Source organism: Xyrauchen texanus, chromosome 33 (assembly GCF_025860055.1).
Source record: "Xyrauchen texanus isolate HMW12.3.18 chromosome 33, RBS_HiC_50CHRs, whole genome shotgun sequence".
Lineage (NCBI taxonomy): Eukaryota > Metazoa > Chordata > Actinopteri > Cypriniformes > Catostomidae > Xyrauchen > Xyrauchen texanus.
In genome coordinates, this window is record NC_068308.1 from 8266332 (window position 1) to 8291758 (window position 25427).

The 25427-nt window shown below is 39.9% G+C and overlaps 1 protein-coding gene across 1 annotated transcript in view; it reads right to left on the reverse strand.

Annotated features, from left to right (window-relative positions):
- The window catches only part of LOC127626598 (protein bicaudal C homolog 1-like), a 163795-nt gene that overhangs the window by 42169 nt on the left and 96199 nt on the right, over positions 1 to 25427 (reverse strand). Inside the window, 3 exon segments of the mRNA XM_052102500.1 lie at positions 2834 to 2887; positions 5974 to 6132; positions 9007 to 9086. Of these exon segments, the coding sequence (XP_051958460.1) occupies positions 2834 to 2887; positions 5974 to 6132; positions 9007 to 9086 (293 nt within the window).

The window sequence follows — 25427 nt, forward strand, 5'->3', positions numbered from 1 at the left end:
AAGGAATGCCATTCAACATTGCCAAAACCGCTATTAAAACCATGGCGTTTAGCCAATGGCACCTGGGTGAGAACATTCAAGCCATAGAGATCATTCAAACAGTAATTTATCATGAGCAATATGAGCTCACAGACAGGTATGATAAAAGGAGAAAGTGAGATAATTCTTCCATGATAAAAGGACACAGGCAAAAATCATCCCACTCTGATTTAGGGTCATCAAGGGCCCAGCAAAGAGTGCCTTGCCAAACTGAATTAGTAAACAGTATGAATGGCTAAGTCTTAAAATTTAGCTCTGATCAGTCCCATATGTTGTTGGGGTTCTGCTCACACTAATGTTCTGTACCGGGGTCCAAAATGAAAGATATTCTCTGACCCTTTAGATGTGGTCAGGACAGTCGCTCTCTCGCTTTAGACGAGGATACTTTTATTAGGTTTAACGTGAGCTAGGAGCAGCACATCCTTCATGCTTTGGAATTCTAAAAATGTATCTTTGCAAATGGTACCACTCATCTTCTAAGGTATTAAAACCACAAACATGGTTATTTTTAACCTAAGGCTTATGAATAGGCTATATGCAGAGCTTTCAAAACAAAAACCTCCTGTGCTTTTTTTAGATTATTGTTAATAAAGGGTCTGTAGGAGAACGCTGTATTGTCTGATCTTTTACAAACATGGCGACTAGACGTCTGAGCTTTCTTGTGACCTTTTGTAGAATCAATAACTTCTGTATTTGCTTTGCTTTGTGTTATTATTGACAACACAACCAAAGAGCCTGGAAGATGCTTTGTGGCTCATTCCACAGGAATGAAATCGGCTCCACTGAGAATGCAATTCTAATCTTTAAACAGGCTAATCTTACTCAAGCATCAAGTGCTGAGGACTCGGCCAACACGCAGTGATTCCAACTCATGCACAGATACATATTATTTGCTTATACAACATCACCCTGAAAAACAAAAACCTTAAACCAACATAAGGTCTCGACTGGTTTTAGCTGGTCTAACTGGTCTCCCAGCCCAGCCACTGGGTTTCATGTGGTCTAGCTTCTCTTTCAGTAAGGCCAAGCTGATTTTCAGGTGGCCTAAACAGTCTCCCAGCCTGGCCAAACTGATTTTCCAGCCCAGCCAAGTTGGTTTTCAGGTGAAATAACTGGTCTTCAGAAGATCCAGCTGGTTCTCCAGTCTGGCCAAACTGGTTTTCAGGTGGTCTAGCTGGTCTCTCAGCCAGGTCAATTTGGTTTTCATGTGGTCTAGCGGGTCTTCCAGCCTGAGCAAGTTGTTCTTCAGATGGTCTCCCAGTATGGCCAATCTGGTTTTCAGGTAGTCTAGCTGGCCTTCAGATGGTCCAGCTGGTCTCCCAGCCTGGCCAAGCTGGTTTTCAGGTGGTCTAGCTGGTCTTCCAGCCTGGCCAAGCTAGTCTTTGGCTGGTTTAGCTGGTCAGCCACCAGGTTTCCTAGCAGACAAGTGCTCAAAACCCCCTTAAAACCAGCATACAAAACCAGCTTGACCAGGGTGGGAGACCACTTAAAACCAGGCTGGTTTCAACTGTTTTCTTGAGCAGGTAACATTATGATTTTTCTAGTGAGGTTATGACATTCTAACAGTTGGATATAATCTCCTTTGGGGTTCCATGGAAGAAAGAAAATAAAAAGGTTTGGAACAAAATGAGGGGGAGTAAATAATGGCAATTTCATTTTTTGGATGAAACTAGATTTTGCTGAGAAGTGAGGTTATCACATTCTGACAGCTGGAGACCTTCTGAAAGACAAAAAAGTGCTATTACAAAATTTCAGCAATAATCGCAGTTGGCCTAAAAAGAGGCTGAAAAATGTTAACTGAAAGACTTGAGATTAAGTGTGAGAATTACGCTTGCCCCATCCTATTCACAGGGCGTAACAACACAAGAAAGCACAAAAATGACTGTGGGTGAAGATCTTTCAAAGAGAAGTGAAAAACTGGAGATGATTAAGTGGTCAGGAGAAGAATTCCCAGAAGTTCTGGTCACGCGAGCAAGGAAAAGAGAAAAAGAGGCTGCCCTACTAACTTCTTTCCATCAAACGCATAGTTCATCCACAGTACTTGGCTTTATATGTTTTGGACATAAAAATGGGGTGGCCTGGGTTTTTCAAGGGTGCTCATTTTGTACAAATTGCTGCATGAAAAATAGTGAAGGCTTATGATGGGGCTTGGAGCTAATTGGAGCTTGGTCTTTGTGCAAACACTGTGGAAGCATGCTGTTCTTGAATGCTTTGGCTTGTTTTTCTTGGTTCTCTCTGAGGAGGAAACATGTGTGAGGAACCCTGGCACTGCTGAAACCCGAGGAGTGAGTCTGGATTGAGCAGGAGCACAGGCGGTGACACCCAGCCAGCTTCAACTGGCACCATGTGTTTCACATCACATTAAAGGAATAGTTCACCCAAAAATGAAAAGTCAGACAAAATTGACTTCCGTTCATGTTGTTCCAAACTCGTGTGACCACAAAAGTAACTTTTTGAAGAATCTTTCACCAGCTCTTTCCATACAATGACAGTTATTGTGACCACATCTGGCAAGCTCCAAAAAGGACACAAAGAAGAAAAAACAGCATGCAGGTTTGGAACAACATGATGGTGAATAAATAATGGAAGATGACTTGACAGTCAAAAGAGAGAACCTTCTTATTCCTCGTAATTTATTCCATTAAAAGACTCCACATCTGGGTGAACGATTAATCTGAAAATGGCCATGACAATGAAAAGTCTAGAAGGATATAGCAGCAGTGATTATAAAACACCAACAGAGGGCAGCAGTTCTGACTGTACATTTGTAATAATTTTTTGAAAGTTTATTTACCCGAATTCTGGATCTGGCAGCCTCCACCCCTCCTGGCTGACCTGCTATGGACACCTGCAAAAGGAAGGAGAGGGTCACATATACTGTGACTTCCAAAAGTCTAAAACCACTCGTGAATCTGTGATTTCTTTCATTATACCCTGGAAATAAACAAAGTTTTAGGATTTTGAAAAATGCAAAAAAAAAAAAAAAACTGTTTTTCAAGACATTTAAGCTTCTGCTTTAATTATAAAGTAAGCACGTTCCCTATGCGAACTTCCTTGTATAGATGGTACGATTTTCTTTGCTTCAATTGAAAGCACACAAGATGCTCCCTGTAACATTCTTAAATTATGCTGGAACAAGGGGCAGTCACACTTGGATTTGAGCATGCACATTTTTTCGTACAATGCAACGGACCAGAATATGATGTCATGCATGAGGCCTTCTGGTGTAGTAAATAATACATCGCAAAATACAAAAAATATATATTATATTCAATGTTAAAAAATATTCTACTCAAGTTCCTGCAACAATAAAATATGCAGCCTTGTAATATGTATTTTTTTTTAATTGAGTCTTCTTTTGCCCAAGAGTCCTCTTGTGATATAGATTCACAGGTCAGAGTTCACCAAACTTCAACTTTCAATATGCAGTGTAGTCTGACATTACTTCTCATGAAGCTGTGTTCCCGGTCTCCCACATTCAGATGCATTTGGAATGCAAATGGAAGAAAATGGAGCACGAAGTTTAGTGTGACCACCCTTAACATGGATCATCAGATTTTGCACAAACTTGTAAACAAAAGGGGGACATACTGACCAAATAAAGATAATGTAACATTTTTAAATATACGTATTTAATGTATTCAACCTCATTCGCAACTCCACATATTCAAATTTGCCATATTGTGATTGGTCACATGATGAACAAAACATGAACACGAATGAGATTTGAGAGCTACAGCAGAGGGAAAGACTTTCAGCAAAGTGCCACTTTTTTAGTCTGTTCAGCACAAACAGCTATCCTATGGCTTCAGAAGACTTGTAATAGTGCACAAGTTGTATGGATTATGTTTATGTTGCCTTTATGCTGCTTTTTTATAATTTTTGGAATTTTGACAGCCCCTAGTCACTGTATGCTTTCATTGTATTGAAAGGAGCAGTATGAACATTCTTCAAAACATCTCCTTTGTGCTCTACTGAAGAAAGAAAGTAATACGGCTTCGGAATGAAATGAGTCAATGATTAAAATTTTTGGGTGAACTAACACTTTAAGAATGAAATATAACTTCTTGTCAAATGTTATCATAAGAACACCACTAGGAGGAGTGTGATTTCTTCATCCTACCCTGACTGGCTCTCATTCACCTGTCAGCGAGTACCAGCCTCTCTGCACCAAACACATTAGCCCACACTAAGGGAGTGCCATGTCATTGCTCAATGTCCACATTCTCCACTTCATCAAGTCTGGAAAAATATCTCACATCCAATAATATCTCTCTCTCTCTATCACTGAGCCTCTCTTACAGAGGCAGCAGACAACATATACCATATACATAGCTCAGCAGTCCACTCTGTTAAGAAACTGAGGCAGGCCTGCTAAAGCTGGGATGTAAATTATAATATTCTGGGGGAATCTCATGAAACCTGTCAAGAACATACCAGAGACATTTTTCACCTAAAAAAAATGTAAAAAGAAAATTGTGCAGTCCCACTTTATATTAGGTGTTTAACTAGCATGTACTGAGATTAAACTACAGAAAATAAAAAATATTTATTGTATAACCACAAGATGTTCTGCAAAATTCTTACAAGATTCACATTTGCTGCCACTGTTGTTAAGGTATAGTTAGGGTTTAAGGTAAGGTTAACAGTGATTTTCCTACATTAAGATCTTTAATTTATGCTGATTTAAATAAAAACATTAAGTGACTGTAATACAGTTAAACAAAATTAAATACTGTAAAGCAGTAATGTATTTAATAAGAATCTATTAAAAATCACCATTGAGAATAATGGGGGGAAACACCATGTTAACATTATTGTAATAAGAATTTGGGTCCTACGATGCAAAAAGTATTTATTTGATTTTTTTTGTAACCTTAAAAAAAAAAATACTTCTTATAGTTTGTTAACATTTAAATTGATTGTTATATATACATATATAAATATATAAATATTAATTTATAAGATAAATAAATTAACCAGACATATTTGGTTACACTAATAAAAATAATTTGTATGTGTTAGATCAAGTAGAAATAAATTCTAGAGATAACAATTGTAGGTTACCACTTTGAAGCAGGCTTCTTTTTGATTATTTTATTTTTAATGAAAAATATAGTCTTATTTTTGAATAATTTTTAATTAGTCAATATCCACGTTTCCATGACCTTTCCAGTCATTTGTGATTAGTGCAAGGATTTTTGAAAAATCATTTTGTTTCAAATCATTCTCTAATGGATTATTCAGACAGATTTCTGAACCGGTTTGACCAATTAATTGCAAAGAACTGACTCATAAGAACGATGCACTCACAAATCGAACAAATGATTTGCATGCAAGTTTTACTCTACATAAGAATAATAGTTAGACAATGAAAAAATTCTGAGCAGACAACGTACATTCACAGATTTCTATGACATATTCAAGACTTTTAAAGGGATAGTTCACCCAAAAATGATAATTCTCTCATCATTTACTTACCCTCATGCTGTCTCAAATGTGTATGACTTTCTTTCGTCTGTAGAACACAAATTAACATGTTTTGACAAATGTATGGTGTGTTTTTGCCCACACAAAGTAATTCAGTGGGGTCCAAATTTTTACAAATGGACCAGATGTTAAGATTTATAGTGAATACGGACTTTAATTGTGATCTGTTTCCCACCCAAAGCAATTATATTACTTCAGAAGTCATACATTAAACCACTTGAGTCGAATGGACTACTTTCACACTGCTTTTATGACCTTTTTTGGAGCTTGGAAGTGATGGACCACATCGACTTACATTGTTTGGACAAAAAAAGTTTGAGATGGCATGTGGGTGAGTAAAAGATTAGAGAATTATCATTTTGGGGTGAACTAATTTATTAATTTATATGTCATCTACCCTTACTATTGACTAAATGGTTAGAGATGGGTAAGTCAAAATCACACCTGGTTGCTCTTCTCAGCCTGGTTATTACGGTTGGAGTCGGGGAAGTGGATATGACAGCCTGTGTCCTCCATCACCTTCTTGATGTTGTTTCCACCTTTGCCGATGACGTGTGAATGCTCCGTGTGTGATACGTCCATCTTTAGAGTCACACGGTTACTCTGAGATGACAAATAGTTGGATTGCATTGATTGTGGTAATATAGCAAGCACACATGATGAATACAGGAAAACAGATACAGCCCCTCTGAGCTGCTTCGTTAGCATTGCAAGAGACAGATGAGAAGCGTATAATTTTATAAAAGCACGTACATTCATTCTTCTGTTAAAACTCGTATTATCTGAGCTGTAAAGTTGTTTAAACGTTTAACGTTTAAAGAGGGTGCTTTTAAATATTTCCTGTTTCAGTAGCATACCCAAAATTAAAGGTTTATAACTCGACAAAAAACTAAATTAAATAATATAGATTATGATACATTCTCAGACTCCTAGCCTAAGAAACAAAACAAAATTATATATATATATATATATATATATATATATATATTATTTATTTATTTTTTTCTTTCTGATTTGACATTATATATTTCAGTGTATAAATAAGGTAGCTCCAAATAACTGCATTTTGTTTTGTGTCCATTCAAGTCCCCTGTAACTGAGTAAAATGCTGTGTTGATAAGACAAAACAATAAATAAGAAGTTATTGCATGACAAAAAATTGCTCCAAGTGTCGGAAAGCCTCTCCAAACAAATATAACATAATAATTGTACAGAAGAACTAATTACACATACTAATGCAACAAGGTATGCTCTCTCTCTCTATCTCTCCAAAGCATGCAGGCATGAGTAACAATATCTACTTCCGTTCCATTCTGTGTAATTTGGGCAATCATTGAGTCTGTGTCATATACTTGGTGCCAACTCCTGGTGGCCATATGTAATTAGAGTGAACAATCCTCTCTGCCCATATTTGGATGACTTCCAAATCTGGTTGTAGCGATTAGAATCATAATACGATTGGTTTAGCGTTCCATGATTCTTTAAAATGTAATACATTTCCGATGAAGCCATCTGATCCAGGAAAGCTAATGTGTTTTTAGCCAGATTTGCACATTATGTGCTGTTTGCACATTGTGCTTTGTGTGGATTATAGAAAATCTTTGCATCTGATTATATTGTGTGTGAGCTCGTTTTAAAGATAATCACCTCCTCTAAGTAATGGTATGTGATATTTGACTTGATTTCAGTTTATTTTGTGTACATGTACATTAACATGTTTGTCAAAGACATATACTTAGTTATTACTTGCAATATTTTTGTCTGTGAGTAAAACAATTAGGCTGGTTGTATTATATTCTCTGTGGGAGCTATTTGACAGCTTTCTGAAGGTCAGTTTTCTCAGTGGAATATAGACGTCCAAGCAGGGTATTCCACTCTATTTCGGGGTAGCCGGTGCGCAAATGTCATTCACTATAGGAACAGCGATGTCCTCTGCCATTTTAAACAGTATGTAACCAATGTGGAAACTCACAGGGCGCTGTTCTATGTAAACAATGACTAACGGATTGACTTTACGTCACCAACTGGCTCATATTACACACACAAATTATCTTTTGCCACCACCTGCTGGCTAACATATGTAATTTCAAAAATAAAGACAGTAACTCCTAACACATATGCACTACGCTTACACTTTAAGCGTATATATACACCACAGTTAGTTCCGGTCCTTGAATCTGATTGGAGGAGAGACGTTCCGTGAGCATCAGCACTCAGACGCTTCGCTGTGTGTATCACTCAGCTTGTGGTTGTGCCATTCTAAACTAAAGTGTAAGAGCAGTGCAGATTGTTAAGAAAAAGAGCTACTATTTGTCTTTTTTTTACATGTCTTTTTTTTTACATTATATATGTTAGTCAGCAGGTGGTGGCAAAAGATCATTTTTATGTGTACAGTAATATGAGCCAGTTAGGTGACGTTAAGTGAATCCACATCAGCCAGTGTTTACATACAGCACTCCATGATCGCATGTATTACTACTACACTACTAAAGCTAGGAAATAGCTTTAAACGGCTTTAAACGAACAACTTCAGCATTATGGCTCATCACAGCTGAAAGACACAACAGGCTGATTAATTACAAAAACTCTTATCGGACTTTCCACATTGTAGTGGACACACTGTTTAAAATGGTGGAGAACATTGCGGTTTCTATAGTGAAATAGGGAGAAATACCCCCGCATGGACGGCTACTTATCCACTGAGAATGCTGACAGCATCTCTGCTTGGGTGTGGCAACAGGTGACCACACACGCTCCGTCTCTCTATCTCTCTCTCTCTCTCACACACACACACACACACACATCTATCCATCCATCTTTGTTTATCAAATAACTTGTTAGAAACAGCACAAGCCATGATACATTTGGTTTGAATCAGCAATGGCAGATTCTGATCCGTCGCATCATAAAGTAGTTTCATGCACAAATGCATTTTTATGACAGTACAACTTGTTCATTGAACTGTTGTATATAAGCAATATCATACGTGCAATTGTGCTATATGGAACTAAATCAGCACTGCTGTGATTACCTACGGCACTCGGCCTGCGGCCAAATCGCAGCAGTGCTGATGCAGGGCCATATCGCACTCTTGCTCGTGTGATATTTCTTATATATATATATATATATATATATATATATATATATATATATATATATATATATATATATATATATATATGTCATGCATATTATTATTTTTTTCTTTTTACATTTGGACTTCAAACTGTGTTTCTGAATGCTCTTTAGCTCACTACTAGTTTAAAAATGTAAAGGAACTTTATTGCTTTATAATAATCCCTCAAGATTTGTTATGGCTCATATTTCCACAAGCTCAATAACTTCAAATGTCACAGCTGCGCTAAAACTCAACACATCCAACTGCAGGAGTAGCTGAGTTTAAATTAGGCTATTGTGTTGCACATTTGTCAATGCTATATCAAATAAGACTCGTTTAATTTGGCTTGATGTGATCACCTTTGTGTCCAGGACAGACATAATCTTCTCCTTGGCTTCCTTTACATTGTCCCTCTTACCGCTTACTTTGATGTGCGGATCTGAAAGACAGAAATACAAGTGTAAGCCATGTCATAAAGCTTATTTCAGGGGCTAATTATTAGAAATGTTTGCTAAGGCAAGTTCACAGTTAGGGTCAGGAATATGGATTGATGTAGATGAGAAAACATGTTAAAAGATCAATTAGACTTACATTGAAGGAGGGTACTGAGATATAGTTAGAGACCCAAATTTCAATGACACTTTGGGGTGGCCACTTTTTCTTGATTCAGTAACCAACTACTTAGCAACCACTCAGAACACCCTACAAATTACCCAGCAACCACCCAGAACACCCTAGAATGTATGATATCTCACATCACGTTGGGTTCAAGTGTGGCAGACAGAAATCTTTATGCAATGCTTCACAGATAAATGAATCCAGACATTTGTATCATTTAAACACTTGCTCTTCCTGTCATTCACATCTGCACCATGGACAGCCTTATTGTACTCCCCAAATTCCCCAGCATTAATCAGTTTTCCCAACCTCTCATTCCAACATACAGTTGACCTCTCTGTAGTCAGACATTTGACTACTGGCATAATGTTTTGTCCACATTGAAGCTTATTCTTATTCTGAGTTATAATGACACAAGAACTGCCCACTTAGGCAGGAAGATACTATTTGACCAACATGTATAGCAACCAAAGGGGTATCTGAAATAGATTATACTACAATAATAGACTGACAAAAATTATTTTAAATAATGGTGCGAAAGACTCTGCGAAGCAGCCTGATCTGAAATGGCCACTGTGTGGAGCTAAAACCAAGAACATTTTCTCTTAAACTGATGAGGTCTTTTAAGGTTAATGCAATTTTTTGGTTCATGGGTCAACTTCCATGCTCTAATTAGCATGGTCCTTCTGGGTAAGCTGGTTGAACGCTATGCTAGTTAAGAAGCATGGAGGGGAAACCAGAATCCAAAACAAAACATATGCTGGTGACTAGCAATTCTGGTCTTTTCTGCAAGAGAGTAAGCATCTAACAACAACAGCAACTAGTGCCCATAAACTCACACACTTTTTGTAGCAAACCAGTCAGTCAAAATATCTGGAGCAACCCACAAGACAACCCAAGCCTTACAGTTCACTCTCCGCAAAGGGTGAAAAGAAATTCAAGGCTGCAAATGTAATGCTAAACGCCTGCCTTTCTGTGCTATGGCTGCTGTTCCGTGGCTTCAGTTATTATCCCCGTCCCTAAGAAACCTAAAATCACAGGACTTAATGACTACAGACCTGTCGCCCTGACATCTGTGGTCATGAAGTCATTTGAGAGACTGGTGTTGGCCCACCTGAAGGACATCACTGGACCCTTTCTGGACCCCCTTCAATTTGCTTATTGAGCAAACAGGTCTGTGGATGATGCAGTCAACATGGGTTTGCATCATATCCTGCAACATCTGGACAGACCGGGGACATACGTAAGGACCCTTTTTGTGGACTTCAGCTCGGCTTTCAACACAATCATACCAGATATACTCCGGACTAAGTTAAACCAACTCCCTGTTCCCACCTCTACCTGTCAGTGGATTACCAGCTTTCTGACGGACAGGCAGCAGCTTGTGAGGCAGGGAAAATTCACTTCCACCACCTGTACCATCAGCACTGGTGCCCCCAGGGATGTGTGCTCTCCCACTTCTCTTCTCCCTGTACACCAATGACTGCACCACCAAGGACCCCTCTGTCAGGCTCCTGAAGTTTGCAGAGCGACACCACTGTCATCGGTCTCATCCGAGATGATGATGAGTCTGCATATAGAAAGGAGGTTGAACGGCTGGCTTTCTGGTGCAGTCAAAACAACCTGGAGCTGAACACGCTCAAAACAGTGGAGATGATTGTGGACTTTAGGAGGAACACCCCAACATTGTCCCCCCTCACCATTCTAAACAGCACTGTGGCAGCAGTGGAGTCATTCAGGTTCCTGGGCACTACCATCTCACAGGACCTGAAGTGGGAGATACACATCGACTCCATTGTGAAAAAGGCCCAGCAGAGGTTGTACTTCCTTCAGCCAGCTGAGGAAGTTCAACCTGCCACCAGTGCTGCTGAAACAGTTCTATTCAGCAGTCATTGAGTCTGTCCTCTGCACTTCAATAACTGTCTGGTTTGGTGCAGCTACTGAAATCAGACATCAGAAGACTACAAAGGACAGTTCGGTCTGCTGAGAGGATAATTGGTTGCCCCCTGCCCCCTTCAAGAACTATACACTTCCAGAGTGAGGAAAAAGGCTGGTAAAATCACTCTGGACACCACTCACCCTGCCCACTACCTTTTTGAACTGTTGCCTTCTGGCCGGGCTTCAGAGCTCTGAACACCAGAACCTTCAGACACAGGAACAGTTTTTTCCCTCAGGCCATCCATCTAATGAACAATTAAATTGCCCCATTGAGCAATAATTATGTGCAATACACAGTTTAATTTTAATTTTAATTTATATTATCCAACATATCCACTTCTGCCATTACCTACATTGCTCTGTACATAATATACAGGTTTTTGTTCTTTATATAACAGATTGTATTAGATTTGCACTACGTGTATGTGGGTATGTATGAAGGTGAGTGTATGTACGTATATGTATAATTATTTATTTTGTGTTCTTTTCTGTTTTTAATTACCTATGTCTTGCTGCTGTTTTTGGTATTGATTGTATTGTTGTTGACTGAAGCTCCTGTCACCTAGACAAATTCCTTGTATGTGTAAGCATACTTGGCAATAAAGCTGATTCTGATTCTGATTCTGATTCTGATTTAAGAAAACTTGTGATGGGAGCTTTCAATCCCTTGGGGATGGAGTAAAAACTACGCTAAATCGCTGTCCCACGTGGAATGAATTCCTTCGCCACAAAATTCTGCAAAACATATATTTGACCTGATTGGATCGACATTGCGGGAGGAAATCGCTTCAGCCTGGCTCCAATGGCATTTCACGCACCAGTAAATTTACTGAGCGTTTAGAGTTAGCCAAAACAGTAAGACTGGCCTTAGATATAATTGCATGTAATGTGACCATTTTCTGTGGTCAAGCCCAAATACTCACTCAAGGTTTTACAGTTTAAACTGTGGTGTTGGGGGGGAACGGGAATATAATTGCATACAAAGGGGCTTGTTTCATATAAAGGGGCCAATCCAGTGTGGTTTAGCAGTTGTAGGATTACACCAATAATTGGGATATCTCAACTTCTATGTTAATGATTACTTGTCCATTTCAATTTTAAGTGGCATTCTCTCATTTTTGGATTAACAAGAGTGGTAAAAACTGTGCAATTAAATATGTTCATTTCACACTACACGAAAGTATGCTAGTGTGGATGGTGTTCAATGTTAAATCAATGCACTGAACATTCAAAATGGTGCATTAGAAGTAAAAATGGCTTTTTAAAATGCTACAAACCATAAATCAACAAACCATTGGTGCAATTATTTTTTAAATACTGAAAAGGAGGGTTACTACACTCACTGAACACACTATGGTTCTAACAAAGTTCCTGACGTAGTCTTCTGCTGTTGTAGCCCATCCGCCTAAAGGTTCGACATGTTGTGCATTCTGAGATGCTATTTTGCTCATAACAATTGTACAGAGTGGTTATTTGAGTTATCATAGCCTTTTTTGTCAGCTCGAACCAGTCTGGGCTGGTTTTTCCAAAAGCATTGTAAGCTTAAGTTGTATTGTAGAGACCATTGGCGCAAATGGTTTCTACGATCTAATTACACTTAATTTGCTTTTGGGAAATGCAGCCCTTGCCATTCTCCGCTGATCTCTCTCATCAAAAAGGCATTTCCCTCCACACAACTACCACTCAATGGAGTTTTTTTTTTTTGTTTTTGGCACCATTATGAGTAAACTCAGAGTTGGTTGTGCATGAAAATCTCAGGAGATCAGCAGTTACAGAAATACTCAAATTAACCTATTTGGCACCAATGATCATGCCACGGTCGAAAACACATTTAAGATCAAATTTTTTTCCACATTCTGATAGTTGATGTGAACATAAACTGAAGCTCCTAACCTGTATCTGAATCATTTTATGCACTGCACTGCTGCCACACAATCGGCTGATTAGATAATCACATAAATAACTAGGTGTACAGGTCCCTAATAAAGTGCTAAGCGAGTGTATATGGAAAGCATTGATGCATGGATTGGAATTTACAGCTGAAATGACCAACTTAAACAGCATGCAGTTTTCATGGTGGTCTAGGCTGATTTATGCTGGTTAATGTTGTTCTAGCTGGCGGACCAACATTGTCATGTTGTTTTTTTCTGGTAATGCTCATTTGCAGATTTTTACAATCTTTATCTTCCAGGAAAATGGAACAAAATGTCAATGACTCATGCTGCATTATACAGATTTTAGTCCAATAAAATGCCCTCTAGTATGATAGTGTCCCAAACTTCCTGTTTCTTAACTTTATTAACCATAGTTTAACCATAGTACTTGTAGTAAAAACCATAGTAACCACAAAAAGAACCATGGTTTCTACAGTCATAGTTACTACAATATTACTATAGTAAAAACTTGGTTAATTTCCATATAGGGTGACAACATTCAATTGCACACAAATTTGTAGCTAAAAATTAATGAATCAGCCACAATATTAAAACCACCTGCCTAATATTGTGTAGGTCCCCTCGTGCTGCCAAAACAGTGCCAACCCGCATTTCTGAATAGCATTTTGAGATTATATTCGTCTCACCATAATTGTACAGAGCGGTTATCTGAGTTACAGTAGACTTTGTCAGTTTGAAACTGTCTGGCCATTCTCTGTTGACCTCTCTCATCAACAAGGCATTTCCATCCACAGAACTGCCTCTCACTGGATGTTTTTGTTTTTGGCAACATTCAGGATAAGTTCTAGAGACTGTTTTGTGTGAAAATCCCAGGAGATCAGCAGTTACAGAAATACTCAAACCAGCCCATCTGGCACCAACAATCATCCATGCGATTATCTAACCAGCCAATCGTGTGGCAGTAGTGCAGTGCATAAAATCATGCAGATACTGGTCAGGAGCTTCAGTTAATGTTCACATCAACCATCAGAATGGGGAACAATTTAATTTCAGTGATTTGAACCATGGCATGATTGTTGGTGCATGATTGATTTTTAAATCAGATTCACATTGTTGTACCCTATGTTTCAAGTTTAACACATCTTTAACACACAACAGTGTTTAATTATAGCTCCATAAAAGGATACTAAAACACCACCAGAACTCATACACCTCCCACAGCTGGATTTGATAAGCAATGCACTGGGCTGATTTAGGGAAATCTGTTTAAATTACTCTAAGCTAATTTCAAAAACATCAGTGGAATGTAAAAAAATGACTTAAAAGCACAAGCTCAACACAGCAAATCAATTCATTAAAATGATGGCTCATAGGAACATACTGTAGATCTGACTCATGAGGAAAGAATCTGTTTGACTGCTACTGGCTAATCAACTGGAGGTAAACAAAACACTTTCCACTAGCAACATAATGTTGCTAGTGGAAAGTGTTTTGTGATCAGGATTTTCTGAAATGTTCTTATAATATTTAAAGTTTAGATAGGTGGGGAGGCTGAGCTTCTCAGAAAGTAATTTATCCACACAGGGGGTGGTATGTTTTAGCCTAAATGGAGCATACTGTTTTGGAGGCTACAGCATTGTATGGCCTCCCAGCAGAGCTGTTTGGGAATGCCCACTGTGGATTATGTCATGTGCTGAGGGACCCGCAAATTCTTGTAGTGCTGCCTCTGCAAGTGAAAACAACTGAGTATCTTCAGCAGATTAACTACTTGGAAATGTTAGTAGGAGTGTTCAAAGAGTTTTGTGGCTTTTATTCTATGTTTGTTAGCTTTGAGGCCATCTCTATGTTAGGGTAGTGTAGAGTAAATAAACTTTATTTTAATCTCTTAAATGTAAAACTTCAACTTAAATTAGTCTTAAATGTAAAACGTTATAAATTATTGTCTTTCTCTTCTGGAGAAACAGACCAAACATTTTGATGACTCTTTGTCTAACTGTTGATATGTCATGGAAGGTTTGACTTGGAGACATCAAACATCATTGGCTCTCACGTGTTTTGAGATCAATAGGCAGTGGCGTAGCAAGGCTTGTACTGACGTGCCATATTTGAATACAAGTTAATGCGAATATGATCCGAGAAAGTTTTTCAGCAAATAAGGCAAATTTGTATCTTTTCCTCAAACAAAGACGTATTAATTCAGAAGACTTGTAATATGGCGCACAAGTCGCATGGACTACTTTTATGATAAATTTACAGTGCTTTTTTTTTCGGAGCTCAACAGCCCTCATCACTGTATTCTATTGTTTTTTGGAAATTAACTTCTCCCATTGTGATCACCATACTGTTTTAAAATGACATGAGGTAAATCAAAGACATAATTTTCATTATTTGGTGAAATATTCCTTTAAGACATGTTTTACAGAAGAAAAAGGTCTTTGCTAAGCATGTAGCCACATGATTATGTTTAATTGTTTAGCTCAATGCTTAGTATAATGGATTTTAGGTTTGCTTTTCCACTAGGTGGCATCCTAAAAACCTTCTCTGCTGCCCTGGACTTTGAGGTCATCTTTGAAGGGAAGTATCCTTTTAAAGATGTTCACTAATGTATTACAAGAAGCTTCAACTATAGAAAAATGTCTTTGTTATCATGTTTTGAAGGGTCATGATTTTAACACTTAAGGTCCTATAAATCTCATCCATCCCTTAATTTTAAAATTTGCATTCTCATGTGCTTCATAGGTCTCATTACATGGCACATCTGGAGTCAACAGCATCTTGCACAACAAACACTGTTCTGTTCTGAGTGTGACCAAACAGATGTTCATGAGCTAACAAAAACACAATGCAGTCACGCACACTGGCTGATTTCACACCATTGTCGACACGTCCAAAGAAATAAATTACGTAAGAAATTCATTATTGAGAGTTACAATTAATTCCACCTCAATTGACAGCGATTCTTTAGTGGTGCAAATGTTATGTCGGGGGGGGACCACCACTACTACTGCATGTAAGGGGGGGACCACCACTACTACTGCATGTAAGGGCTGCAACCAAAGAAGGCTTGATAGTGTTTTGAGGCTTTAGTGGGGATATCCAAGCCTTCCTGTGGCCCTCTAAGCAAATGCACCCTCCAAAGTGTTTACTGCTGTTGTCTTCTAATAAAAGTCACAGAAAACAGACATGTGAGCTGTTATGTAGCAGAACACTGCTGTGTGCTCAATGCACCGTTAAGGAGTCAAACAGACTTAGCAGTCTGCACTCTGATAATAATAATAACAACACTAACCTAAAGCTTACCTTTTATCTCCAAGAGAGGAAGTATTACAAATCATTATGTACGTAAACAAGTACATGTGAATCATGTGGTGTTGTCAAAGACTAAAGAGGAACGCAGCAAGGAAAGTTTGTTCTTTTCTGCATCAGTGTTTATATTGGTGGGAAACAAGTTGGATACAAGATCCATGAATGATCATTTTGAAGGATTTAAATATTTGTACTTTTTGTAATGTTTTAACTTCAACTGAACTACCAAATTCCATGAACAACCAAACTTTCTTTTTAGGGCTATCGATTTAACTTGTATATAAACAATACATTGGATTCCAAAAGTTACATTTGGTATTGTCTTATCAATGCTTAAAGCTAGGGTGTGCAATCTTTTCCAGAAATGTTTTACTATTATACTGGTTTAAAGTCTCTTCACATCCTGAAAGCAATCAGTAATATAAGTGGTCTAAATGTAAAAAAATATATATATATTTTTTTATATCCGTGGAAGGGACAGGACTTAAAAATGATCAACCGATCATTGCATTCGGTCTAAATGTAATGATAGGATGTCCTTCCTGTCTGTCAATCTATATTTGTAAACCACCAAGCAACTTGTTCACGCAGACAGTCACACGTCATCAGCGTGGGTTCCTTGACGCTGTGCAAAGCGAGTGCGAGAATTACATTGTTATTATTGTAATGTCTAAACTGTGAATGAGACATAAGGTAATCTGAAACCATTGCGATCAATTCCACCAACACTTCTCTCCTTCTGGAGCTTAGACTCTGCTCTGTGCATGTGTGTTCATGTGTGATTGAGGAGGCATGGCTTTGGAGATACCTCTGAACCCTAGCTTTATCTCCTCTGCTGCAATGATGTAATGCATTTGAATTATCTGAATATATATAAATATTATTTGTAATTATTTAAATCTAACTATTTATAATTATTTAATCATTACATATTGAATTATTGTTATTTGAGGGGCTTTCTCAGCAAATATTTATAAATGTGTGTATTATGATGTGGTTCTAGAATGCATACATTTTCTTACGTTTGCACAGATACTGAAATGTAAAATGTTAACGCATTGATAGCATCTAAAAAGTTGACGTACAAATGTTTACAAATTCTTATTGAATTAATGAATATTGAATTCATGGATTAATCCATTTATTGCATTGTATTTATAATAGAGCTGTCAGAATTAATGCATTAACTCATGCGATTAACTAAAAAAGTGAACACATAAATTGTTCTCAAACGCAGTTACCGTTAATACAGCATAAACCAGCATAAACACTTGTATGAAGGGTAGAACCATTGTCAGACTCATCAAATCACAACACACAAACACAACAACGCTTCCATGTCAGTGATCAAATGATGGAGAAAGGAGCTATTGGCGCTATTTAATATACAAAAATATACAAAATAAGCCCAGATGGGACTTCAAGTATTTTTACATTTTACATTTTTACATTTTATGCATTTGGCAGACGCTGTTATCCAAAGCGACTTACAGAGCACTTTTTACAGGGACAATCCCCCCGGAGCAACCTGGAATTAAGTGCCTTGCTCAAGGACACAATGGTGGTGGCTGTGGGGCTCAAACCAGTGACCTTCTGATTACCAGTTATGTGCTTTAGTCCACTACGCCACCACCACTCCAGTGGTGAAAGCACTTTTTCATCCTATATAAGAAACATTTTAATTACCACAGAAGCACGTCAAGTCTTAACTTGACTATCACCAAAACACAGAATCAGATGGTTTTGTCAGCAAACACTTTTCATGTGGAGTTCACTGACGTTGACACCCTGATGCAAATCATGAATGCGGCTTCACGATTGCTGTAGCAAAGTGGATAGCCATAATCTACCAGCAGATTAATATTGTGGAGGATGAGAGTATAAGAGATTTAATGCTTATTGCAGTGAAAATTAAACCTATATGGGGATTAGTTCTTTAAATGAATCAACCTCCCATTTAGACATTGGGAAACATTTATTGTTATTTGAATAGGTGATATTTTAGTACATTTCTATCCTTATACTGCTGAAGGCTTTGATTACATAATGTTAATAAAACATTATATTGCTACATATTGTTTTCTTTCCTAAAATGGAAATAAATACATTTTGACAGGAAAAGAAGTATATATATATATATATAGTGTCAAATTTCAGAACTTGACAAATCAAAATCAACTATACATTTTTTGTGATTAATCGTGATTAAATATTTTAAATGACTGACTTAATTAGAATATTTTATTTTTTTTAAATGCCATCACATTTATTTAATGCATTTGAAGCATTAACTTAATTTGACATAGCGGTTTCATCCATTCTGTGGGATTTCTGGTGCTGTTTTCAACTTGTTTCTAAGGATTATATCACTTTAACCAAGACTAAAGTTTAAAATAGTAAAATAAATACAAATTCTGTGATCGTTTCATTAAATATTTATTATTGTTATACATTTTTATTTATTTATTTTTCATGTTTAGGACTACTAACAGGAGTTTTTAGGATATGCTGCATCACAAAAAAACAATCATAGAAGCAAACTATTCTATTCATGCACCATAAGTCTTCATTAAGTTACCGGTATCTTCATCAATGAGCAGGAAATCATTGTTTGTAGTTCTTTTGCAATGCTTTTTGCTAATTATTCTGATTTAATTAGTTATTATTGTAACAGGCAGATAATTGTAGGGTAAAAATAATTTTAGTTACAATATACTGTTTTATGTTTATATATAATATCTTAACATAAAATAGTATATTGTAACTAAAATAATTTTTTACCCTACAATAATCTGCCTGTTACATTTTTTATATTGATAAAAAGTGGTTATGTTTAGGGGTAGGGGTGGGGTTAACGATCTAAAAATCTATAAAATTAAAATGTAACTATAAAAATTTATTTTAAAATGTATAAATGATTCATAAATATGTTTTTTATGTTTCTAAAGCTGTAAATACATAAAAATGCATATACATTTTAGATGCTGTCAGTGCATCCATTGTACATTGTAACCCTTTCCAAACATACAGTTCAAAAATATGCATTTAAATATCACACATGAATAGCTATGTATAATAATGAGATCAGGCTGCCTTGTCTGTTGACCAGTGGTATTTTAAGTTATTTTAAGGAAATTGTTTTGTATCATTCATAAAATCCTGTGGGAGCCTTTGCCATAAAATGTGTCGCTCACATCTGTTGTCATGGCAACATTTCATTTGCTCCTCACACTGCAAAAAGTTGTTCAGGGGATAAATGTATTTCCTTGGGAGCAAGAGGACGAGTCAACAGTCTTTAAAATCTGCTGACAAAAGAGCCAGAGGTCTTAATTTAATGGAAGGAACCTTAAATCGCCCCTCCAATGTGCCGTTCACTTTAGAAGCATACTGGGCAGCACACGCCAGCAGCCTAGCAGCTCTCCATGGCGACGGTGGACCGGGTCTGTTGCACATGAGAGGTGGAAAGGCCAATAAGCGCAAGAAGAACAGATCGCTCCGGACTGTTTTCACAGCTGTGGCCCCCCTTCTTTAAGATCAGGCCAGTGGGAGTTCTGTTCTCCTGTCCTCCTATAAATCTCTCCATACAGCAGCCTAAGATTTATCCAGAGCTCCGAGCTGGATTGGCCAAAACAGGCAAATCTGAAATGTCAGCCAGGATCTGGGTGTTTGTACTGTATGCGAGGAGATGACACGGTCTGGGTTTCAGACAAGATTTTGCAATCACTTAAAGAGTATGAGGCATTTTAAAAAGATTAACTCGAAATGTGTCATTTCTCCACCACTAATAACTGTTTTCAAACAGGTTTAAAAAAAAACACCCATCTTCCATTGGTTTAACAAAAAGACATTCCTGCCGTAAACTCACATGATTGGTTGAACCAATGTTGCCGTGTTGGGCTGGTTGGGACACTGAAATAAACAACCACACCACAGAGCCCCAGTGTTTACAATTTTTGAAGATATATGGTTACTGACGCTCAGCTGATCATGAAGTCTACCAATACAATTCAGACGCTTATCAGTCCTGTCACCATTCATTTATTTCAAGGGTGGGGAACGTCAGGCCTGAGGGTCGTATAAGGCCCGGAAGACCATTTTACCTGACCCGCGAGGCAATTTCAGAAATAATTTGAAAATTTGCTTTGATTCAATTAACCTGAAATAAATTCCTTTCAAATAATGTTTAAAAATCATTTCACATGATAAAAACACAAAATATTGTATAATAGACAGACCTTTTAGTGTTTTTGGTGTGTGAGCACGTAACGGAAAGCGTATATTAATTTCCACCCACAATCAGAAATTGCAAAGATTGTATGGCCAGCGAATAATTTAGTAAACACTCAAATGGCCCTTAATGGAAAAAAGGTTCCCCACCCCTGATATATTGCCTTAGCTGTCTTTACATTGCATGGATGCAAGCTAGACTTAACATGCACCACCCCATTTTTTCTGTTCAGGTAATAGCGACATAGTGTTGCAGTAAGCTCCTATCAGACAGGGTTTGGCAACATGCTGTTGCCGTAAGCTCCTATCAGGCTGGGTTTTGGCTACATGCTTGTTGCCGTAAGCTGCTATCTGGCCGAGTTTTATCGACATTCCGACATTGATCGACATTGACTGACTGGGTTTTTTGGTGATGCACTCGTTGCTTCAAGAGTGTATAAGTCCCACTCATTATGTCCAGAAGGTTTCTTTCAGTGTTCATGAATGTATAAATTCAAGATACTGTAAAATCTCAACATTAGCAGTCAGCGTTTCCAGCTATGATTCGATATGGCATCTCTTGAGAAATCGTAGCGGTCAGTGCTCATAGCAACAGATTTGGAATTTCGTTTAAAATATTATCTCAACATTCATTACGCCCTGTTGGTTAGCATATGGTTTTCTTTTGAGGGGTTTTATTTGTTGTACTATCTGCTCTGTCCATGCATGGCTGCATGGATGGGTGGACAGTTTTCCCAGAACAGAACCCCAACAACAACAAATTGCTTTACTTTTCTATATGTGAATATGTATTCATTCAAGTATTCCTGACTGAACTCAAATATATTCTTTAAACTTTGGCTTCGAGTACTACTAACTAAAAATTATTAAGTATAAAATTGTGGCTATAGGTTTGATTGAAAAAGGGAAGTTATTTACAAAAATAATAATTGTTATTTAAAAATGTATATAGTTTTAATTCTTATGACTATTGTTGTTGTTTTTTCGTAGGTGGTTGATTTGTGTGAAGTCACCATGAGGGTGAGTAGTGCTACCTCTAGTGAACTTGGAGCATGATAAAATTTTTTTTACTCAATTGTACTTTACAAAAGTACACTAACAAGTACTGAGGAGAATCCAATGTGCCATATGGCTAACCAAGAGTCCAGTTATAATTTCCCTCATACTGTATAAGACGTCTTATAACCCAATTTAAGTCATTACAAAAAATATCATAAAACAACAATAATTTAATTGCAGATGAGTTAAGTTTACTTGTAACTAGTTAACGTTATTCAAAGAATTAAGTTCAGTTTTTCTTGAGCCAAATAAATGGTTTTACTACAGTAACAACTATGGTGTTATTTGTTATAAACCCATAACCACCTAACGTACCATAGCTTTACTACAGGTACCATATTTGAACCTTTAAGTTATTTGTTTTGAAACCATAGTAAAAATACAGGAAAGCAAAAACTATTGTAATCAAATTAATGATCATGAGTTTTATTATAGTAACATGGTTAATTTGTTGAACAAGTACAATGTTTTTTTAAAACTATTGTTCCTTCCAAACAAACACGTCTTTACAAAAATTGGACATGATTTCACTTAAAACTGCAATAGCTTCTTTTCAACCATATGGCTGAATAGTTCTCATAGCAAAACGTCTAGGTTACGTATGTAACCTCCGTTCCCCGATGGAGGGAACGAGACGTTGTGTCAAAGAAGCGACACTAGGGGTCTCTCTTGAGCACCGATATTCACCTCTGAACTATGAAAAAAGGCCAATGAGAGTTGGCAACCAGTATTTGCATGTCCCGCCCCCGGACATACGGGTATTTAAGCGGCGCAAATACGGGAGTTCATTCAGGATTTTTCTGAGGAGCCGGAAATGGTCCGGCCACAACAGGGGCTCGGCTCAGCGACGTGGCAGGGGAGACACAACGTCTCGTTCCCTCCATCGGGGAACGGAGGTTACATACGTAACCTAGACGTTCCCCTTCTGTTGCTCTCTCCACGTTGTGTCAGAGAAGCGACACTAGGGGTCCACTTAAAAGCAGCCATGCGGCTGAGCCGTGATGCGTGATCCGCTGATACAGGAGCCGAGCAGGTATTCCTACGTGCAGAACGACCAACTGTATCAGGCTGCACGTACCCTTCCCCAATGCCCCATTTAAGCCATCAGGATTCCTTATCGTTACCCTGGAGGGGGGAACAAGGTGACGGCCGCCAACATGGGAACAGGCCAGCCTGGCTAGGCCTCTTTTCTCTCTATGTTTCTCGCATAGAGCAACTACGGCCGGGGCCCTTACGCATTGAGGGAAGGGGGTCTTAGCCCTTATTAGGGCGGAGAAGACTCTCTGGAGGCCACACCTACCTGGGAGGGAGGCAAATTTTGAGTGGCAAATACATCGCATGGCCTATACTTAGGTCTTATGCTGGAACAGTAGTCGTGGTGGTAGATCCAGCCTCGCAGAGGGCGAAGCATACAGCCACGGCACCCGAGGCAGCTGTAACTGCCTAAGGAAAACACGGAGTCAACTCTCATGAGGGGACAGAACCGTGGTTTTACACACAGGGGAGTCGAACAGGAGGCCTTACCTGTGGTGCACCTATACCAGTACAGGGTAGCTAGTGGTACCACGCAGTGGTTTGGGTCGGTGAGTTCCTCCGCAGAACTGCGACCCACGAGGGCTAGGGAGGAGTCAACCAGTGTCCCAAACCTGGGATCTCCAGGGAAAGAAGGCGCACTGTTTCCCCTGGTTAGGGGAAGGGCTGGGTGCAAGCGATTCACCCGGTCAGATCGTGGGCGTGCCACCGAGTTCTCACGGGCTCGGTACCTGAGAGAACACGGGACGATACTGACTCAACTTCGGAGATTGTAGAATCTCGCAAAAGTGTTAGGTGTTGCCCAGCCCGCTGCTCTACAAATGTCTGCTAGGGCAATGCCCCTAGCCAGTGCCCACGAGGGCGCTAACACTCCTGGTGGAGTGGGCTCGGACCCGCAAAGGGGGGCGCGGCCTGGGTGTGATAAGCCAGGGAAATGGCGTCGACAACCCAGTGGGCGAGTCTCTGCTTGGAGACAGCATTCCCTTTCTGCTGTCCCCCAAAGCAGACGAAGAGCTGCTCAGAGTGTCTGGTGCTCTGTGTGCGGTCCAGGTAAATACGTAAGGCACGTACTGGACACAGCAGTGAAAGGGCTGGGTCTGCCTCCTCCCGGGGCAGCGCTTGCAGGTTCAACACCTGATCCCTGAAGGGTGTGGTAAGAACCTTGGGCACGTAGCCCGGTCGCGGTCTTAGGATCACGAAAGTGTCCGCCGGACCGAAATCCAGGCAAGCGTCGCTAACAGAGAACGCATGCAGGTCCCCGACCCTCTTGATGGAAGCGAGCGCGATCAGCAGGGCGGTCTTGAGAGAGAGGGCCCTGAGTCCAACTGAGTCAAGCGGCTCGAACGGGGGTCTCCGGAGTCCCATAAGGACGACCGAGAGATCCCAGGAGGGAAACAGGTTAGGCCGGGAGGGAGTCATCCTCCGGGCACCTTTTAGGAACCTGACGATTAAGTCGTGCTTACCAAGAGACTTGCCGTCTACTGTGTCGTGGTGGGCCGCGATAGCGGCAACATACACCTTGAGGGTGGAGGGGGACAGCCTCCTCTCCAGCCTCTCCTGAAGAAACACGAGCACTGACCTAACTGCGCACTTCTGCGTGTCTTCGGCTCGGGAAGAACACCAGTCCGCGAACAGACGCCACTTCAGGGCGTAAAGATGCCTGATCGAAGGGACTCTGGCTTGGATAATAGTGTCTATAATGGCCGAAGGTAGGCTGGCTAGATCCTCCGCGTCCCGTCCAGGGACCAGACGTGGAGATTCCAGAGGTCTGGATGCGGATGCCAGAGCGTGCCCCGTCCCTGAGAAAGAAGGTCCTTCCTCAGAGGAATTCGCCAGGGAGGGGCTGTCATGAGGAGCGTGAGATCCAAAAACCATGTCCGGTTGGGCCAGTAGGGGGCCACCAGGGTGACTTGATCCTTGTCCTCCCTGACCTTGCATAGCACCTGTGCAAGAAGGCTCACTGGGGGAAAAGCATACTTGCGCAGCCCCGCGGGCCAGCTGTGCGCCAGAGCATCTGTCCCAAGGGGAGCCTCTGTGAGGGCATACCAGAGCGGACAGTGGGAGGTTTCCTGGGAGGCAAACAGGTCTACCTGGGCCTTGCCGAACCTGTTCCAAATCAGCTGGACCGATTGGGGGTGGAGCCTCCACTCTCCGCCGGGCAAGTTTTGCCTTGACAGCGCGTCCGCTATCACATTGAGGTTGCGGGGATGTGAGTGGCGCGCAGTGACTCCAGTCGCTGCTGACTCCAAAGGAGGAGGCGACGGGCGAGCTGTGACATGTGGAGGGAGCGTACTCTGCCTTGGCGGTTTATGTAGGCCACCACCGTGGTGCTGTCTGTCCTGACTAGGACATGCTTGCCACGAATCAACGGAAGAAATTTCTTCAGGGCAAGAAAAACGGCCAGCAGCTCTAGGCAGTTGATGTGCCAGCGCAGCGGGCCTCGGTTCCACCGGCCTGCAGCTGCGTGCCCGTTGCACGCCAACCCAATTTGGAGGCGTCGGTTGTAACCAGAACGCGACGGGACACCTGCTGCAAGGGTACTCCTGCCCATAGAAAGCAGAGGTCTGTCCAGGGTTTGAAGGTTTGGCGGCAGGCGGGGGTAACTTCCACGCCGTGCGTGCCGTGGCGCCATGCTCGTCTTGGGACTCGAGTCTGGAGCCAATGCTGAAGTGGTCTCATATGCATCAACCCCAGTGGCGCGGCCG